The 17,412-nt window shown below is 49.8% G+C and overlaps 2 protein-coding genes across 5 annotated transcripts; both read left to right on the top strand.

The window, feature by feature from the left end:
• The first annotated feature begins 3,576 nt into the window (after nucleotides 1-3,576).
• AP1M2 (adaptor related protein complex 1 subunit mu 2) lies at nucleotides 3,577-13,202 on the top strand. Of its 4 annotated transcripts, none has more exons than XM_090289566.1 (12): nucleotides 3,581-3,686; nucleotides 5,213-5,369; nucleotides 5,600-5,667; nucleotides 7,076-7,206; nucleotides 7,318-7,465; nucleotides 7,566-7,692; nucleotides 8,104-8,252; nucleotides 8,333-8,404; nucleotides 10,961-11,119; nucleotides 11,698-11,823; nucleotides 12,334-12,409; nucleotides 12,783-13,202. In XM_090289566.1, exons 1-12 carry the CDS (start codon nucleotides 3,645-3,647, stop codon nucleotides 12,803-12,805), a joined length of 1,278 nt encoding a protein of 425 aa, XP_090145692.1. In that variant the 5' UTR covers nucleotides 3,581-3,644; the 3' UTR covers nucleotides 12,806-13,202. The 4 variants fall into 4 exon arrangements, with proteins under 4 accessions (XP_090145695.1, XP_090145692.1, XP_090145693.1 ...); XM_090289567.1 differs by having other exon boundaries at nucleotides 3,582-3,686; nucleotides 8,110-8,252; XM_090289569.1 differs by lacking the exons at nucleotides 11,698-11,823; nucleotides 12,334-12,409; nucleotides 12,783-13,202 and adding an exon at nucleotides 8,521-8,638 and having other exon boundaries at nucleotides 3,577-3,686; nucleotides 10,961-11,045.
• A 73-nt stretch (nucleotides 13,203-13,275) lies between these two features.
• On the top strand, nucleotides 13,276-16,863 carry CDKN2D (cyclin dependent kinase inhibitor 2D). The gene is made up of 3 exons (XM_090289570.1): nucleotides 13,276-14,632; nucleotides 14,884-15,039; nucleotides 16,049-16,863. Exons 2-3 carry the CDS (start codon nucleotides 14,899-14,901, stop codon nucleotides 16,406-16,408), a joined length of 501 nt encoding a protein of 166 aa, XP_090145696.1. The 5' UTR covers nucleotides 13,276-14,632; nucleotides 14,884-14,898; the 3' UTR covers nucleotides 16,409-16,863.
• Nucleotides 16,864-17,412: the final 549 nt, after the last annotated feature.

Genomic DNA, 17,412 nt, shown 5'->3' with positions numbered 1-17,412 from the left:
CCAGCGACATTTTGGTTCACAGGCCGGTGCTCAGTCCACTGAGCCACACCAGCCAGGGCAACAATCTTAAAAAATAAAATAAAAAGGACCTGAAAACGGTTGGAACATAAGTGCCCAATGAATGCACACTACTGCTGTCATGACTGTTATTGTTGATGTTAGGTGCCAGTGGAAGTGGAGTGGGGGATTCTGATAGCTGCTAGCCCTTTCTTCCCTTTCTCAAGTTCCCTGCAGAGACACCCACTCCAGTCCAATGGGCTGATGAAAGTCTGTGGCTGAGTTTGGGGAGTGAGGGATGATGCCTGAGAGAGCTGAGTATCTCCCCTGGAAGCCTGCAGGACCCTCCCGCCCTCTGTGGGACAGGATCAGTCCCAGCCAGGCTGAGATTGAATTTCCCTTTTCTTTCCCTCTCCCCTAATCTTCCCTGCAGCCCAGATTACACATGGTAATGGGGTGGAACCCTGGTCCACAGTAGTTGATGGGCAGGGAGCACAGGTGCTGTACCAGGCATGAGCTCAGTGAGCTCAGCCTGTGGAAGGGGCACCACAGCTGTTATGACAGTTTAACAGAAGGAGAGACTGAAGCACAGAGGTGCAACCACTAACCCAAAGCTCCACAGCCAACAGTGCCATCAGGATTCAAACCCAGCACCTATGCTCTTAACTGCCATATAGTAAATAATAACAGGGTGCAACTCACTCTTGAGTTGGTCCACTCAGATGTGCACGTTTTGCTTCTTTTACAGCAGCACTTGTATCCTGGCCTCTTTCTTTTTTCTCTACTTGAATAAAACTTGCTTTATTCTAAAAATAGGCCCTGGCTGGTTTAGCTCAGTGGATTGAGCGTCGGCCTGCGAGCTAAGTGTCGCTGGTTCGATCTTCCAGTCAGGGCACATCAGAGAAGGAAAACTCTGACTCCAAAAAACCTCCGCTGCCTTGCGGCATACCTCTTCAGGGGAAAGGCTAAGGGAGTGAACCCCGACAGAAAATCCGGAGCCGGAGTCCCTAAGGCGGTTTGACGTTGTAGTCAACACCGGCAACTCCTGCGGCGCACCTGAAGCCAAGCTGTATTGAGTCCGTCTTTCCCTTGGACCCTTCAGCTGCGAAGAGAGGGGGGGTCTGCTGCATGGGCAACAGCGGACCCTCCATATCACCCTGCCCAGGCTCTGTAGCTTCAGCTTCACTGGAGAGGACACTCCAGCGTCATCGCAAGATGTCGATTCAACACGGGAGGAGACAGATACCGTGTCACTCCCGAGTCGGACTGCACAGCCATTCTCGGCGGTGCAGATAGACTCTTAAGAAGCTACACCATCGTCTCTGGAGACGGACGGCTGCCGACGACGACGACGACGACGATTCTAAAAATAAAAATAGCCCTGGCCAGTGAGGTGGCCAGTTTGATTTCTGGTCAGGGCACATGCCTGTTGTGGGTTCAGTCCCTGACAACTGATCCGATTGATGTTTCTCTCGCGCGTCGGTATTTCTCTCCCCCCCTTTCTCCTCCCTTCCCTTCTCTCTAATAATAAAATAAAATAAAATAAAACAAAACTCTCAGTTAAAAATAAATAAATAATAGCAAATAATAATATTATTAACCATTAGCAACATCCCAGGTACTGTCCTAAGCATTATGTGTGTGTAAGAACTCATGCAATCTGACTATAACTTTTTCATAATCCTTACCCAAGGAGAGGCTTATTGATTTTAGAGAGACAGGAAGGGAGAGAGAGAGAGAGGAACATGGAAGTGACAGAGAAACATTAATCATTGCCTCCTGTTAGCTCCCTGAGTGGGGATTGAACCTGCAACCTTTTGGTGTATGGAATGACACTCCAAAGAACTGAGCCACCCAGCCAGGGTGCAATCTGACTATAAGTTAATTAGGAAAGTGCAGTAATTAACTGCACAAATGTGCAGTTAACATTTCATGAATGTGCAAACTGAGATCCAGGGAGGGGAGACCAGGTACCCAAGGCTGCCCAGCTGGCTGGTTGCAGACCCAGGACTTGAGTTTAAGCAGCTGTCTCCAGAGCACACACGCTCCACAAGTACACAGAATCAGTAATGGAAAGAACACTAGTACCAGCTTTGTGCCAGACTCTGCACTGGTACTCTTTCTCTTGGGTTGTCCTCATTCATTAGGTTGTGGTAAAAATTTTTCAAATTTCAGCTCCTTCTCTGATCTCCATGCACACAACCTCCCATTCATTCCCCACCCCACTGCCTCCAGTTTACTTGCCTTCACCACTCCCATCCTCTCCAGAGATCATCTTGTTTGAGGGTTTTTACATTGTGTGCCTCTTGTCCTCCCTAGAATGACAGCAGTGAAGTGGCTTTGTCTGTGTCAACATCCATTACACCAGAGGTCCCTCAATTCGTACTCACTGATTGAATCATCACCAGTATTATCAGCAGCAGCATCACCATAATGAAAGCAACTTCCATATGTCCAGTTTAGCACACAATAGGTGCTCAATAAATATTTGTTAAATGAATAATATTATAATAATTATAGTCATAATAAGGCCCTGGCCAGGTAGCTCAGTTGGTTAGAATGTCCTCTGAATACTACAAGGTTGTAGGTTTGATCCCTGGTCAGGCCAGGGCACATACAAGAATCAACAAATGAATGCATAAATAGGGAAACAACAAATAGATGTTTCTCTGTCTCCTTCTCCCTTTCTCTCTCTCTCTCTCAAATCGATAAATAAAGACTTTATGTTTTAAAAAATTATAGTCATGCCCTGGCTGGTATGGCTCAGGGGATTGAGTGCTGGCCTGTGAACCAAACGATTGCTGGTTCGATTCCCAGTCAGGGCACATGCCTGGGTTGCAGCCCAGTCCCCAGCTGGGGGTGTGTGAGAGGCAACCACATATTGACGTTTCTCTCCCTCTCTTTCTTCCTCCCTTTCCCTCTCTCTAAAAATAAATAAATAAAATCTTGAAAAAAATTATAGTAATAATAATAACCACTTATTTCTTGAACATTCTATCAACATCTTAATATCACGTAGTAGGAGCTTATAAATATTTTTTGGTATATGTGCTGCCGAAGCAAGCACTTCTTACAGATATTTTTTGAGTGAATAAGAGTAACATTAGGAATAATAATAAAAACAGCTACATTTGTCCTACTCAGAGTGCAATCCACAATTCTTGTCATTGAAAGAATTTACTAGTGAGTAAATATTTGCGTGAAAGAATAACTTATAAATACTTATTGTATGAACGAGGGAAAGAATTAATGATTTGGAAAAATATTATTGAGCACTCAGTGCTGGGCACCAGAGACACAAACATGAACAGGACAAAGTCCCTGTCCATTGGGGCTGACATGAGTGTGGAAGACAGGGTGGATAGATGGATGGATGGATAGATGAACGGACGGACGGACGGTAGGTCTGGGGTCTCCTGGCTGCGAAGGGAAAGTGAGGTGGGGTAGCTTTCTGGTCCAAAGTCCTGCCCCTTCCATTCCCTGCAGCGTCTTCTCTGCTGACAGCGCCGCTCACCTGGCGGCCATCCCTTTAAGAGGCGCTCACCTGGGCGCTCACCTGAGCCCGGGCGCTTCCGCAGGAAGAAGGAAGCGGCGCCAACGTCGTCTCCTGCCCTCCCTCCCGGCCTCCCGGTCAGCTGGCTGCCACCATGTCTGCCTCGGCTGTCTTCATCCTCGACGTCAAGGGCAAGGTGAGGCTGGGCGTGGAGGTGGGGGACGGACAGGTGAGGTTGCTCTCCCCTGGACTTAAGGACAGCCCTTCCTCGCAGGCCGCGAAGCCCCAGATCGCCCTGAGGGCGCGGGAACACCCCCCTCCCCCAATCCCGGGGAATTCCAGGTCCAAGCCCACTTCCACTCTTCACTAGCGGCGTCCCTGAGGCAAGGGGCTTCGCCTCTCTGAGACTTAGTCTCACTCACTGCACGTAAGAATGGGAACAGCAGAGGTCCCCACCCCATAACAACGAGTTCAACCCAAAGCTGGTGGTAAACCACTTAGCGCAGTGCCCTAGTGCAAACATTAGGTGGTCGATCAACTGAAATTTTTATTTCTATCAACATTCTCATCTACAGTATTAATATTTGGGGAAGGCGGCGGGCTGGGGGACCCTAATTCCCCTTTGGGGCTGCCTTATCCCTTTAATTCATCTTGTTATTCAGTAGCAATAATAAGAGTGATGGGGAAAATAATATTCCTAATGATAATAATAATAATGAGAGCTAAAGTGTTTGCCTTCCCGGTTCTAAACACTGGACTAAATCACCTTACAAAGCAGGTACTAGTATTATTGACTGCTTACTACCTGCCAGGCAGAGCTATATTAGCTAAAATATACATATAGACATAATCTTTTTTCTTTTCTCCTCCCTCTTTTTAGCATAAACTTTCTTTTCTTCCTTCTTTCTTTCCTCCCTCCCTCCTTTCCTTCTTTCCTTCCTTCCTTCCTTCCCTCTTACCTTTCATTATCCTTACCTTGCCAATTTGGTGGGTATGAAACCCTGGGCAAGAGCAGGACTTCTGGAGCCACGGCACTTGGTTCAATTCTTGATTTCCCACTTATTATTAACACAGTTTCTTCCTCAGTTTCCCCATATGTAAAATGGAGGTGACAATGACAGCTACCTCACAAGGTTGTGGTGAGAACTAAATCAGCAAGAAAAACATCCAGTCCTTTTTTACTTTATTTTTTTATTTTGAGAGTACATTATGTAAGCTGGGGACAGTGAAACAAGGAAGGGCTTAGGATAGAAGAAGCAACAGAAGAGAACCTAGGTGGTGCTCTGCTTTGGCTCTCTAGAAACATTATGGGAAAGAAATGAGCCTAGGTAGGGCTGCTATTGGCTCACTGAAAAATCAGAAAAAAGGAGGCCTTAGAGACAGGATCAGGGGGTAAGCCCAGGACGAGCTGCTGTTCCCCACTGCTACCCTGGTTGCAAGTCTCATGGGAAATGCATGCCTGTTGCAGAAGAAAGGCGTGGGCATGCTCCTGGGAGGGTGAGTGTCAAACATTCACTCTTTGGTAGACCATGTGAAGGCTCTAGACATGTTAGCTGTTATTATCACATGTCCATTTCACAGGAGGAAACTGAGGTGCAGAGAGGCAGAGCCTTGGCCAGGCATCTGGGCCAGGAAGTAGGGTCAGAACCAGGCACTTTGATGCCCCCTGGTGGAGGGTCCCCAGATCCCAATAGTGACCAGGCCTTTTCTGCCCACCCTTAGCCCCTGATCAGTCGCAACTACAAGGGTGATGTAGCCATGAGCGAGATAGAGCACTTTATGCCTCTGCTCATGCAGCGGGAGGAGGAGGGCAACCTGGCCCCACTGCTGAGCCATGGCCGAGTTCACTTCCTGTGGATCAAACACAGCAACCTCTACTGTATCCAGCTACTGGTGGAAGCCCGTGGGGGGTCTGGGGTGGTGGCAGCTCAGGCCCAGAGAGGGTGGGCTGAAGATAGGAGTTGCACAGCACATCTGTGGGGGCTCAGGCTGGGGGGTGGGGATGGGCAGAGATGGGGGCAGGGGTGGGAGACAGGGTGGGGGCTCAGGGTCTGTGCTCCATTTGAGCTCTTCCAAATGGCACCTTTTCCTTAACCTTGCTGCACACAGTGGTGGCCACCACGCTGAAGAACGCTAATGCCTCACTCGTGTACTCCTTCCTCTATAAGACAGTAGAGGTAGGTCTTGGCCTCCCATTATTCAGCTGGTCTGTTTGTCCACCTGTCTTGTCCACCTCTTTCAGGATCCATCTTTTCTAAGAAGCTCTGCTTAACCTCCCTGAAGGTGCCTCCATCAAAGCCCCATCACTCTGTGTTCTCACTGGCTGTCCTCCATTGGGCAGGGACCAAGGGGGTCTCCGATAGGGTACAGCTGCTCAAATCTGAGCTAGAGTGAACTGGGTTCCAATCTCAGCTTCCCCTGGCTATGTGACCTTGAGCAAGTCACTTCTCTCTGTACCTCTAAACTGGGGCTTACAGCAAGTTCTACCTCGGGGTTGTTCAAATTAATAAAACTCATACCTCTAAAATGCCTAAAACAATGGTCAGTATACACTAAGTGCTCAATAAAAGTTTGGTATTATTGCTAGCATTATCACTAATGTTATAAAATCCTATAATTTATTGCGCTCTTACCATATGCCATTCTCAATGACTAAGAAAGTGTTCAGTCAATACTTTTCAACAAACAAGAAATATTTATTGATTTGTCTCATCTCTGCCAGGCAAAGAGAAGACACAGCTATGCACTAGACAGGTCCCTGTCTGTCCTGAGGAGTTAAAGGGCATAAAAGAGATAAAATCGGTGACTGAGATACTAGTCTCACCACAGCATGATACTCATGGTGGTGGGGAGTGACTTGATTGAGGAGGTGACACTTGAGCTAAAGCCTGAATGATAAGCAGCCCTCTGTGAGGCAAGCTGAAGGAAGAATATTCCAGGCAGAGGGGACAACATATGCAAAGGCCTTGGGGTAGGAATAGAAAGGCCAATGAGGTTGGAGCAGAATGAGTGGTGGAGTGTAGCTAAAATGTTAATGATAACAGGTTCTTTTCTGTGCTTTTGCCTACTAATTCCCAAGAGCTCTTAACTTTGGGTCCCCAAACTTTGAGGGGGTTAGAATCCAGAAAGTCCATGATCTTAGTCATATTTCTGTATAACAGATTTCCTTTGTTATACCGTGTATTTTACTTTAAGCATTTACAAACTTTATTCTGAGGTGGGTCCATAAACATCATCGGATACGCAGGATTCATGGCCCACAAAAACAAACAAACAGTTGTAATTTCTTTTCTGGGAAGTTTCCTGAACCTCCCTACCTCTGGGCTCCTACTTTCCTGGTGTTTTCCTCATGATTGCATTCAACAAGTTGGATTATATTGGTTCTGTTACCAGTTCATTTCCCCCACTATACTTTTCCCTGAAGGCAGGGACTTTCTCTGGGTTCTGTTCACCATTAATGTCCCAGCATTGGTATGCAGCAGGCACTCAATAATTGCTTGTTGGATGGATGGCTGGATTAGTGGGGACCCAGCCTATGGCTACACCAGCTACATCTCTGTGTGTGGCTGTTCCCTGCACCCCCAGGTATTCTCTGAATACTTCAAGGAGCTGGAGGAGGAGAGCATCCGGGACAATTTTGTCATTGTTTACGAGCTGCTGGATGAGCTCATGGACTTCGGCTTCCCCCAGACCACTGACAGCAAGATTTTGCAGGAGTGAGTGGGGCATTGGAGCAGCCACAGGGCAGGTCATGGTGGACAGAAGTTGAGGAGGGCCAGGGAAGTGTCCCTGGGTCCACCTGCTTATACTCCCTGGCATCATTCCAGGTACATCACGCAGCAGGGCAACAAGCTGGAGACAGGCAAGTCACGGGTGCCACCCACTGTCACCAATGCTGTGTCCTGGCGCTCTGAGGGCATCAAGTACAAGAAAAATGAGGTCTTCATCGACGTCATAGAATCTGTCAACCTGCTGGTGAGCTCCCACACCTCAACTCTGCCCCTTCCACAGTTTGGGGGCAGGAGAAAGGACCCTGTGTCTGCTGACCCCCCCATTACCATGTGTGCATCCTCAGGTCAATGCCAATGGCAGTGTCCTGCTGAGCGAGATTGTGGGCACCATCAAGCTCAAGGTGTTTCTGTCAGGAATGCCAGAGCTGCGGCTTGGCCTCAACGACCGAGTGCTCTTTGAGCTCACTGGCCGTAAGTGTCATGTGGGAGATGGAGACCCCTCTGCATCTGGGGCCCCAGAGAATTGCAGCCCGTTCTGAAATAGGCACTCGTGCCCCCTCTGCTGGTTATATACAACACTACAGCTGCTGATTCACTGAGCAAATGATGTTTTATTAGTACCAGGCGCAAGGACAAGACAGTGAAGAAAAAGACAAATCCTAGCCCTCATGGAACTGACATTCTAGACTATCCTAGGAGACATAATAGCATTGTATTTAAAAGCCTGACAGAGCCAACTGGGTGACTGGGCAAGTTACTCATCCACTCTGGGCCTCAGTTTTCTTATCTGTAAAATGAGGGTGATGATAGCAGTAGATGATTAAGGTAGGGGTAGGGATCCTACCCCGGCCTCCAGGGTCATCCTGCATGCTTGTCTCCGAGTTTCAGGGAGCAAGAACAAATCTGTGGAACTGGAAGATGTGAAATTTCACCAGTGTGTGCGACTCTCTCGTTTTGACAATGACCGCACCATTTCCTTTATCCCACCGGATGGCGACTTCGAGCTCATGTCCTACCGCCTCAGCACCCAGGTGAGGCCGGGTCAGCCCCATGGCAGGGGAGGAGAGTTGACCCCAGGGCCTTCCAGAACTTCCCTTTCCTCTGTCTGCAGGTCAAGCCGCTGATCTGGATTGAGTCTGTCATTGAGAAGTTCTCACACAGCCGTGTAGAGATCATGGTCAAGGTGCGTGGAACAGGTGGGATGGAGAAACAGTTGCTCACAGTGCTTGATCTGCCCCTCCCACCCCCTCACCAATCTAACCTCATCTCCCACCTTCCTCCTGGTTCATTTTCCTCCAGCCACACTGGTCTGCTGGCTGGTACCCAAACATGTCAGGAACCAGTCCTCCCACCTGTGTAGGTCCTTTGCTCTGGCTGTTCCCTTTCCCTGGATCACTCTGCTCCCACTCACCCAGACGTATGTATGACTCCTTTTTTTCATCTCCTTAAGCTCTTTGCTTAAATGTCACCTCCTCAAAGAGGCCTTCCCTGATTTATGTATTTAGAATTATACCCCCCTCAGAATTCCCCACCTCCCTTCTTTGTTCTATTTTTTCTCCTATTATCATCATCTGATATATGATCTGTTTTACTTACAAGTTTAATTTAATTTTGTAATAAATATATCTATACAATATTTATATGATTTTAAGAATAATTAACTACCCAGCTTATTCAAATGTACTTGACCAGAGCCTCTGAATTCCCATATGTCCCTACCCCACTCACCTAATTCCTACTCTCCCCTTACCCAGACATAATCATGATCTTGAATTTTTAAAAAAATCTTCACCTGAGGATATGTTTATTGATTTTAGAGAGCGAGGAAGGGAGAGAGAGGGAGAAACATTGATGTGAGAGAAAAACATCAATCAGTTGTCTCCCATATACTCCCCAATGGGGAATGGAACCTGCAACCTAGGTATGTGCCCTGACTGGGAATTGAACCCACAACTCTTTGGTGTATGGGACAGTGCTCCAACCAACTGAGCCACCTGGCCAGGACTCAATCTTAAATTTTTTGTAAGTGATTTCTTTGCTTTTCTTTGTAATTTTGCCACCCACATGTATAGCCACAAATATTTCATTCTGCTAGTTTCTCACCCTCATATCAGTGGACTCAGGCTATATGATTTTGTGTATAATTTACTGTGTTCATGTAACATTGATTTTAAGATGAATTCTGGGTATCATAGCTTAGTGCATCCATTTCTATAGCTGCAGAATATTCCACCATGGAAATCTTCTATATCTCTCCATTCTCTCGCATGGGTTGTTTTCAGTTCTTGGCCATTCTGGTTCCTATTGCCACAAACAGCTCTGCATGTGTTCTGGTGTCCCATGCAAGAACTTCTCCAGAGCTTATAGTTTAGCCCTCTTTTACAGGTGAGAAACTGAGGCCCAGGGGATTAAGATGTCACTCAGCTAAGAAGGGGGCTCCCCCACATTGAACCTGGGTCCACCTGACTCAAGAGTCCATGTTATTAAATTTGACTTTGTTGCCTGGTCTTGAGGTTTTAGGGGAGCTGAGTTGCACAGTGAGGGTCTTGATGCTCCTTAATGTCCCCATTTCTGCAGGCAAAAAAGGGAAAGGGGCTATTAAAGTTGGTGCCTCAAGAGTCCGTGTTCTCAAATTTGACTTTGTTGCCTGGTCTTGAGGTTTTAGGGGAGGTGAGTTGCACAGTGAGGGTCTTGATGCTCCTTAATGTCCCCATTTCTGCAGGCAAGAAAGGAAAAGGGGCTATTAAAGTTGGTGCCTTCCATTAAAAAAATGCCCTCCCTCACCATTGATCTCCAGGCCCTCTGCCCTAGATCCCACCTCACAACTATCCCTCCCCAAATAAATAAATAATAGCAGTAATTATAATGTTAGCTACCACACATGGAACACTTAGAATCCTTGTGTTAAAAGCTTGTCATCCTGTGTCACACAGCTCTGGATATAAATATAGTGTAACTTCTCCATTTATCTATAAGGAGGGCATGTAATGGCTGAGGATGCAGGCTCCGTTTGAATCCCTACTGTGCCAGTTACCAGCTATGAGACTTGGGCAAAGTGTTCTTTCTCTCTGTGTCTTAGTCTCCTGGAAAATGGGCCTTAGGAATAGATCCTGCTTTAGAGAATAATTGAGAATTGAGTGCTTGGCACATGGCAGGGGCTCAGTAAATGACCCCAATCAGACCTGGCTGCTGTGGCTCAGTGGATTGAGCGCCATCCTGCGAACCAAAGTATCACCAGTTTGATTCCCAGTCAGGACACATGCCTGGGTTGTCGGTCAGGTCCCCAGTTGGGGGCATGTGAGAGGCAACCAATCAATATATCTCTTGCACATCAGTGTTTCTCTCCCCTCTTTCTTCCTTCCTTTCCTTCTCTCTAAAAATAAATAAATAAAATATTTTTTTTAAAAATGACCCCTATCAAATGAAAACACCTCTGTGATGGGTCCAGCGGTGTCATTTTGAACCAGGCAAAGGTGTATGACATTTTCCAAATGGAAGGCCCCAAGGGTATAGAGCCTCTGGAGTCTTATGTGTTTGGACCCCACCTGTTGGCTCTGTGTCTGCAGGCAAATGTCTTTACTTCTCTGTGCCTCTGTTTTCCTCATCTGCAAGTTAGGAAGGACAGTGGTCCCACTTCAGGGTTGTGGAGGCTGCCAATGAGTGCATGGGAAGGGTTCGGTGAATAATTGCAGAATCCACAAGCAAATTCTTTCTGCCACACGCTCTTTCCCCCCAACAGGCCAAGGGACAGTTTAAGAAGCAGTCAGTGGCCAATGGTGTGGAGATATCTGTGCCGGTACCCAGCGATGCTGACTCCCCACGCTTCAAGACCAGTGTGGGCAGTGCCAAGTACGTGCCCGAGAAGAACATTGTGATTTGGAGTATTAAGTCTTTCCCGGTGAGCACTGGAGAAGGGTGGGAATTGGGGGGACCCACTCCGACTTCTTGAGGGCCAGGTGGAGAACCAATCAGAGACCCACATCTGCCTGCATATGGTTGTCCTTGGGTGGGTAATAAAGCCAGACACCAGGCCAGTGTGGTGGTTAAGCTGGGATCCCCAGGTCTGGAGGAAACCAGCCTTGGGTTCAGATTCCCATTCCACTCTTGCCTCTCTAAGCTGGGTGGCCATGATGGTCTTGGGAAGCCCTCTTCCACCCATGGAGCCTCAGTTTATCCATCTGAAATAGGCAGGATTGTGTTACCCGCATCCTTGGACCCATGGAGGATTTGGTCTGTCCCTAGAATCTGGGAGTGGGGGTTCATCAAGGGCTGAAAAATGGGAGATGGTGATAAGAAGCCCCCACGCACCCTCCAACCAGGCTATGCAGTCAAAAGCTTTGGCTGTGAGTCTTGGCCAGGAGCCTTTCTTGTCTGTAAAATGGGCTGAGAGCTGAGCCTGCTCCAGGGTCTGTTGTGAGGATGGTCTGAGGTGATTAGGGGTCTCTCAGAGTGTCTGATGCTCCCATATGCCTTTAGGGGGGCAAGGAGTACCTGATGCGTGCCCACTTTGGCCTCCCCAGTGTGGAGAAAGAGGAGGAAGAGGGCCGACCACCCATTGGGGTCAAGTTTGAGATCCCTTATTTCACCGTCTCTGGGATTCAGGTGAGGGAAGTGGGCAGGGTGTCTCTTCTCTTTGACTTCAGTAAGTTCCCTTCTCTGCTATCTTTTGTCTCAGATCACCTCTGTTCCCTGGCCTGGGTCACCTCTCCTCTGTAGTCAACCTTGTCTTTTCCCCAGAACAGTGCTGCCTCTTCTGCTCCCAGCCTGGGTCTCCTCTCCCTCTCCCTTTACTCTGTACCACCTTATTCCCCACTAGCCTGTTCACTTTGTCCCTCTCCCATCCATAAGCGGTTGACCTTTCCCTCAGGCTATGCCACCTCATCACCCCAAAATTGTGTTGTGTCTATTTCCTAACACTGTGCCACCTCTTTCTGGACCACCTTCTTTTCCCCCACTCCTTCTGTCCATGCTACATCTTTGCCCCAAGTCATGTCACATCATTACTCCCAGCCTGTGCCATCTTATTCCTCCAAGATGTGTCACATATATTCCCCCAGCCCCAGCAAGGTCTCTGGCCCCGAGCCTGGGCTACCTTCTTTTATTTCCTTCTAGGTCCGATACATGAAGATCATCGAGAAAAGTGGGTACCAGGCCCTACCCTGGGTCCGCTACATCACTCAGAGTGGTGGTAAGGCAGCCCAGCTCCCTGGGACAATGGGGTCAAGGAAATGATGGGGATGGTCTTGAAGCGTTGATTCTCACCTGGAGGGCTCCAAAACTCAACAGGCGTACCCCATCTTTGTCACCGTGCCATCCTGGACATTGGTTTGCCTATCCTTAAAATGGGGGCAATTGCCAGTTCCTGGGTGCTATGAACATATAGCACTCCCATCTGCTGCCCGGACACAGGCTTATTACTATGGGTACAGTCCCTATGTTTGACGCCACCCTTAGTCTAGCAGAGTTGATCATGAGCACTGGGGCTGGGGGAAAATTGGGGAAACTGCCTCTGTGCCATTTCTCCAGTTCTGAGAATGTCCCTGCTCATTTTTTTCTTGCAGATTATCAACTTCGTACGAGCTAGAAGGGAGATGAGGTAGGGGCTTGAACATGGGTCTCCCTTGCTACAGGCCCTGACTGCAGAGATTAGAGAGGGAAGGAAGGTGGGGAAGGTGTGTTTGAGCAGGCTCCCTGTTGGCTTAGCAGTTTCTTGCTTCCTGCTCGCAGCACCTGCCCCACCCCAGTCTTGTTCTCTACCCATAGACTGGGAGGGATGGTCTCCCCCTTCCTTCTGCCTCCCAGCTCCTCCTCTTCCACTTTTATTTGGAGAGAAAGGGCTTGCAAACCCTTTCAGGAGTGCCTTCTTGCAGTGACTTGCCTTAGGGGATGTGGGGGCCCCTCCTCCTTCACAGCTGCTGAGCCCAGAGGCCTCTTTGGCCCACTCCTCTGCATTTTAGGATGGCATTAAAACGACGAATTTAGCCACTGTGAATGTGCTTCTTGGTGGGGACCAGGGATGCCAGGGGCGTCCCTGAATTGTGGGATGTGAGTGGGCAACACATATCCATCCATCAGCTGATGTCAAAGTTTACCTAAGCTAGCCCAGCTGCCTCCACCTCCGTCCTCAGTCAGTTCCCCTCAAAGCCGCCAGAAGGAGCCTGTTAACGTCTAAGTCAGACCCTGACGTTTTTACTCAGAACCCTCCCATGCTTCCCATCTGGTTAAAAGTTAAGTCCTCTTGGCAACCCACCAGCCTAGTCTGATCTGCACTACGCATCTCGCCGCCTACCTGCCCTCACCTCCTCGCTGTTCCTGCATGCACTAGGCACGCTCCCACCTCAGGGTCTTTGCATCTGTAGTGCCCTTAACCTGGCACACTTTTCCTTAGATATCCCCACCGCTCCTTCCCGTCAGTACCTTTAGGTCTCAAATCAATGCCACCAACTCAGCGTGGCCCTCCCTGACCTCTATTCCAACAGCTTTCCTTTCCCAATAGACAATCATTTATCCCGTTTTATCAGGTCCTTATCATTTACCGCTCTGAAAAGATTTAATTATTGTCCTCGCCTGCCCTAAACGGTAGGCTCGCTCTCCAGCTGAGGGCTTAGTGCACAGTAGGTGCTCAGTAAATGTTTGAATTAAGGCCCCCGTAAGAGCCATCTCCCAGGCTCAACCACGTGTACGTTCCTCCTCGCCTTTGCATTCGCTATGCTAGGGCTGGCTCAATCTGAGCCAGAACGATATTCCTTCCTCACCCACCCTCATTTCCCCGTTTTATTTTTTTTCACGGTGCTTATCGCTATCCTTAATTATTTAGGTGCTTGAATATGCGCTCCCTAGCGCTGGGATCAGTTCCTGTGCTTGTGGTGAGTGAATGAATGAAATAAAACGCTCCACGCTCTGTAAAGACGAATAAATTCTTACCGCGTGGTTGAATGGTGGAAACTTGGACTGGGCAGCCCCCGCCCTACCTCCCTTCCCCCACTGAGGTGCCGAAGTCCTGGAGCAGCCCGCGCTACACTACCCCTGACCTTTCTATCCCGGGTCAGTTAAACGGACCCGCTCTCCCGCCCGCCAGGCGCATTTGAAAAACCGAAAACCCCGCCATTTCCGGCGGTCCACCAATTGCCACGGCTCGGCCAATCACGAGCGATGCCGCCCACGGCGGAGCGCAAACCTCCCTCGGCGACGAGTAGCCATTGGCTGCACTGAACATGTGGGCTGGGCGCCGCAGGGTCGGGAGCAGGCTACGCAACAGGGCTACAAAGTATCGAGTTCGTAAGAAAACAAATCCGCCGCGTTCGGGGGAGGGGCCTAGAGCGTGCTGTTTCCGCCCCCTGGCGGACAGCTCGGCAGCCGCGTCGGTGTTGTCTGCTCAACTAGAGACCCCGCCCGTAGAGGAGGAGGGAGAGTGAGTTGGGCGGAGACCGGGCCCCCTGCGGGCAGTGGAGGGTTGGGCCGTATTCCCAGCCCCTTGCAACCTGCCGGCTGACAGAGGGGAGGAGCTGGCCGGGAAGGTGGGGGTCGTGCTGGAGCCCGGGACTCGCTGGCCCGGCCGGCAGCTTCTCGAAGGCTGGGCACTCAGTGGGAGGGCTGTTTGGGCCAGTATCGGCGATTTCCCCCGCCCTGACCGTGCCGGGGTGGGGCGGGGGGGCTTCTCAGGCCGTCAGTGTCGACATGCTGCTGGAGGAGGTCCACGCCGGCGACCGGCTAAGCGGGGCCGCGGCCCGGGGAGACGTGCAGGAGGTGCGCCGCCTTCTGCATCGTGAGCTGGTGCACCCTGACGCCCTGAACCGCTTCGGCAAGACGGCGCTGCAGGTGAGGCTAGCCTGTCCGGCAGCAAGGTCGGGGAAGCAGAGCCGGGAGATCCTAGACCCCTTCCCTAAAGTCTCCTGGCCCCGGTGGTGGCCAGCTGAGATCCAGTCCTCCATTTTTGGGCTGACGTTGCTCCCTGATGTCCCCTTTCGTATATGGGTGGTGAATGGGGCTAGGATGGGGGAAGGGAAGGCTTTCCATCTCTGGAGGATTCCTTGTTCTTTGGACTCTGGGGATTCAGTTTTCCTGGGAAGGTCCTTATTCTTTGGATACCAGCTTCATGGGGATGGCTCTGGTTTCTTCGGGCTTCTATAAGGGCGCTGGAGGGGAGCTATCCAATCGCTGGAAGGAGGGATTCATGTCTCCAGGGTGTTCTTATTGTCTATTGGGTTCTCTGATATGTACCCAGTTTCTTGGGGGAGGGGTGTGATCTTGGTTTTTTCAGATTCCTGGTATATTATGGGGGGGGGTCCCACTAGGGTAACAGTTGCAGATTGCATGGTAGTATCCTATTCCCTGGGAGTCATTTTAGTGGGGAACCCCATTTCTTGAGGGGAGCATTCCAATTATATGAGAGGGGCTATTCATTGGAGAAGGGGTTTCAGGTTCCTTGGGCATCTCCTTTCCCTTGAGGGGACTATCTTCTTCGGGGGAGGGCAGTTCTCATTTTATAAGACCAATTTCCTGGAGGGAGATTTATAAGTTTCTGGTGATTCCCACATCTGAAGTGGGGTGGTCTTCTGGTTCCTTGGAGAGGGTCTTAGGTTCTTTGAAGGTCTGCATGAGGGCTTTTCCTGGGGGGGGGTGTCTTATCCTTAGGGGGTGACCAGTTGCTAGGCGGGGTCCCTATTTCTAGGAGATTTTGTTCTCTAGGGGCTTGTTTTTCCTGGGCTTTTTTCACTCTCCAGAGGACTTCTCTGGTGTTCCCTGTTTCTGAATGACCCCTCTTTTCATTGAAGCCTTTTCCTGGAATCCCTCCCTTGAGAACCCCCTGCACTCTGCCCCTGCACAGGTCATGATGTTTGGCAGCCCCGCCATTGCCCTGGAGCTCCTGAAGCAAGGTGCCAGCCCCAATGTCCAGGATGCCTCTGGCACCACTCCGGCCCATGATGCAGCCCGCACTGGATTCCTTGACACGCTGAAGGTTTTGGTAGAGCATGGTGCTGATGTCAACGCGCCTGATAACACAGGGGCGCTCCCCATCCATCTGGCAGTGCAAGAGGGCCACACAGCTGTGGTCAGCTTTCTAGCTGCTGAGTCTGATCTCCATCGCAGGGATACCAGGGGGCTCACACCCCTGGAGCTGGCAGAGGGAAGAGGGGCTCAGGATCTCATGGACATACTGCAGGGGTACATGGTAGCACCACTGTGATCCGGGACCACCCACTCCAACAACAGGACCCAACTGGGTTTTATCTCAGAAGAGGAGAAAAGAAACACTTTCTCTTTTTGTTCCTCCTGCGCACTGCCAGAGGAGAGGCACCAGTTTGTGGCTTGTTGGTATTGATTTATTGCGTGTGTGTGTGTTTAAGGGGCATTTCCCGTTTGTTTTTCCCTATTGTGTGTTTGGTGAGAAGGGTTCCTATAGGCAATGGCCACCTAAACGGTTCAGTTTCCTCCATGCCCCAGACTGCTGGAGCAGTTGATGAGTCTGAAGAGCAAAGCATTTAAAGCATAAGCCTCAGAGTGAGGTTATTGCTTCCAGGGCTCCTGGAACCTGGCGACTTTGGCTGACTGTACCCAGAGAGAGACCTCAAGTGTGCACACTGCTTTTGAGCATGGGGGGAGGGAGGAATTCCAAATGAATAAAAGGGTAGTATGAATTCATTCATATTTTGTTGAAAGCTTGTTTTCCAGTCTCTTCTTGTACAGCATTAAAAAATTATATTTATTAATCTTTATGAAAAAAGTCGTGTGATAATTTAATGTTTCACCATTAAATTAATTCTTGTGCGTGATCAGAGTGCTGGTGGCTTGTGATTTTTGAGTCTGCGATGGAGAGTCACACGTCCAGGATATTTGTTGGGGTGGACACCAGGGTCGTAGGTCATGGATGCTTCGGGGAAGAAAAGAGAGTAGCAATTCCCAGGGCGCCAGGCGTGAGTGAGTTGGGTGGAGCAGCGGTTTGCGCTGTCGGAACGGAAGGGAGGCAGGAAACCGCAAGTGGAGAAAGGGCCCCCAGATGTCAGCTGGGTGCGGGTAGCCGGGAGTGGGGTGGGGTGGAGTGGGCGGTGGCTTAAGTCTACGCTGCAGAGGCGTGACCGTGGGCGTGGACTGCGGTCAAATGCGTAAGAGATTCCGGAAAAACCGGAGGCGGGGTTAGACGAAGTTCGCGAAGCTCCGCCTCCTCTAAAGTTCGCGCTGGGCGGGGGTCTA

The sequence above is a fragment of the Furipterus horrens genome, unplaced genomic scaffold (assembly GCF_987537825.1).
Source record: "Furipterus horrens unplaced genomic scaffold, mFurHor1.1.pri manual_scaffold_10, whole genome shotgun sequence".
NCBI lineage: Eukaryota > Metazoa > Chordata > Mammalia > Chiroptera > Furipteridae > Furipterus > Furipterus horrens.
This window is presented reverse-complemented; position numbering and strand designations above follow the sequence as displayed.

Excerpts from the sequence above, each read along its gene's own strand:
- AP1M2 (XM_090289566.1), top strand. The coding sequence starts at position 3,645 with ATGTCTGCCTCGGCTGTCTTCATCCTCGACGTCAAGGGCAAG. Across the intron at positions 11,120-11,697 it reads GGAGTATTAAGTCTTTCCCG|GGGGGCAAGGAGTACCTGAT; the intron begins GTGAGCACTGGA and ends ATATGCCTTTAG. Across the intron at positions 12,410-12,782 it reads CTACATCACTCAGAGTGGTG|ATTATCAACTTCGTACGAGC; the intron begins GTAAGGCAGCCC and ends TTTTTCTTGCAG.
- CDKN2D (XM_090289570.1), top strand. The coding sequence starts at position 14,899 with ATGCTGCTGGAGGAGGTCCACGCCGGCGACCGGCTAAGCGGGGCCGCG. Across the intron at positions 15,040-16,048 it reads TCGGCAAGACGGCGCTGCAG|GTCATGATGTTTGGCAGCCC; the intron begins GTGAGGCTAGCC and ends GCCCCTGCACAG.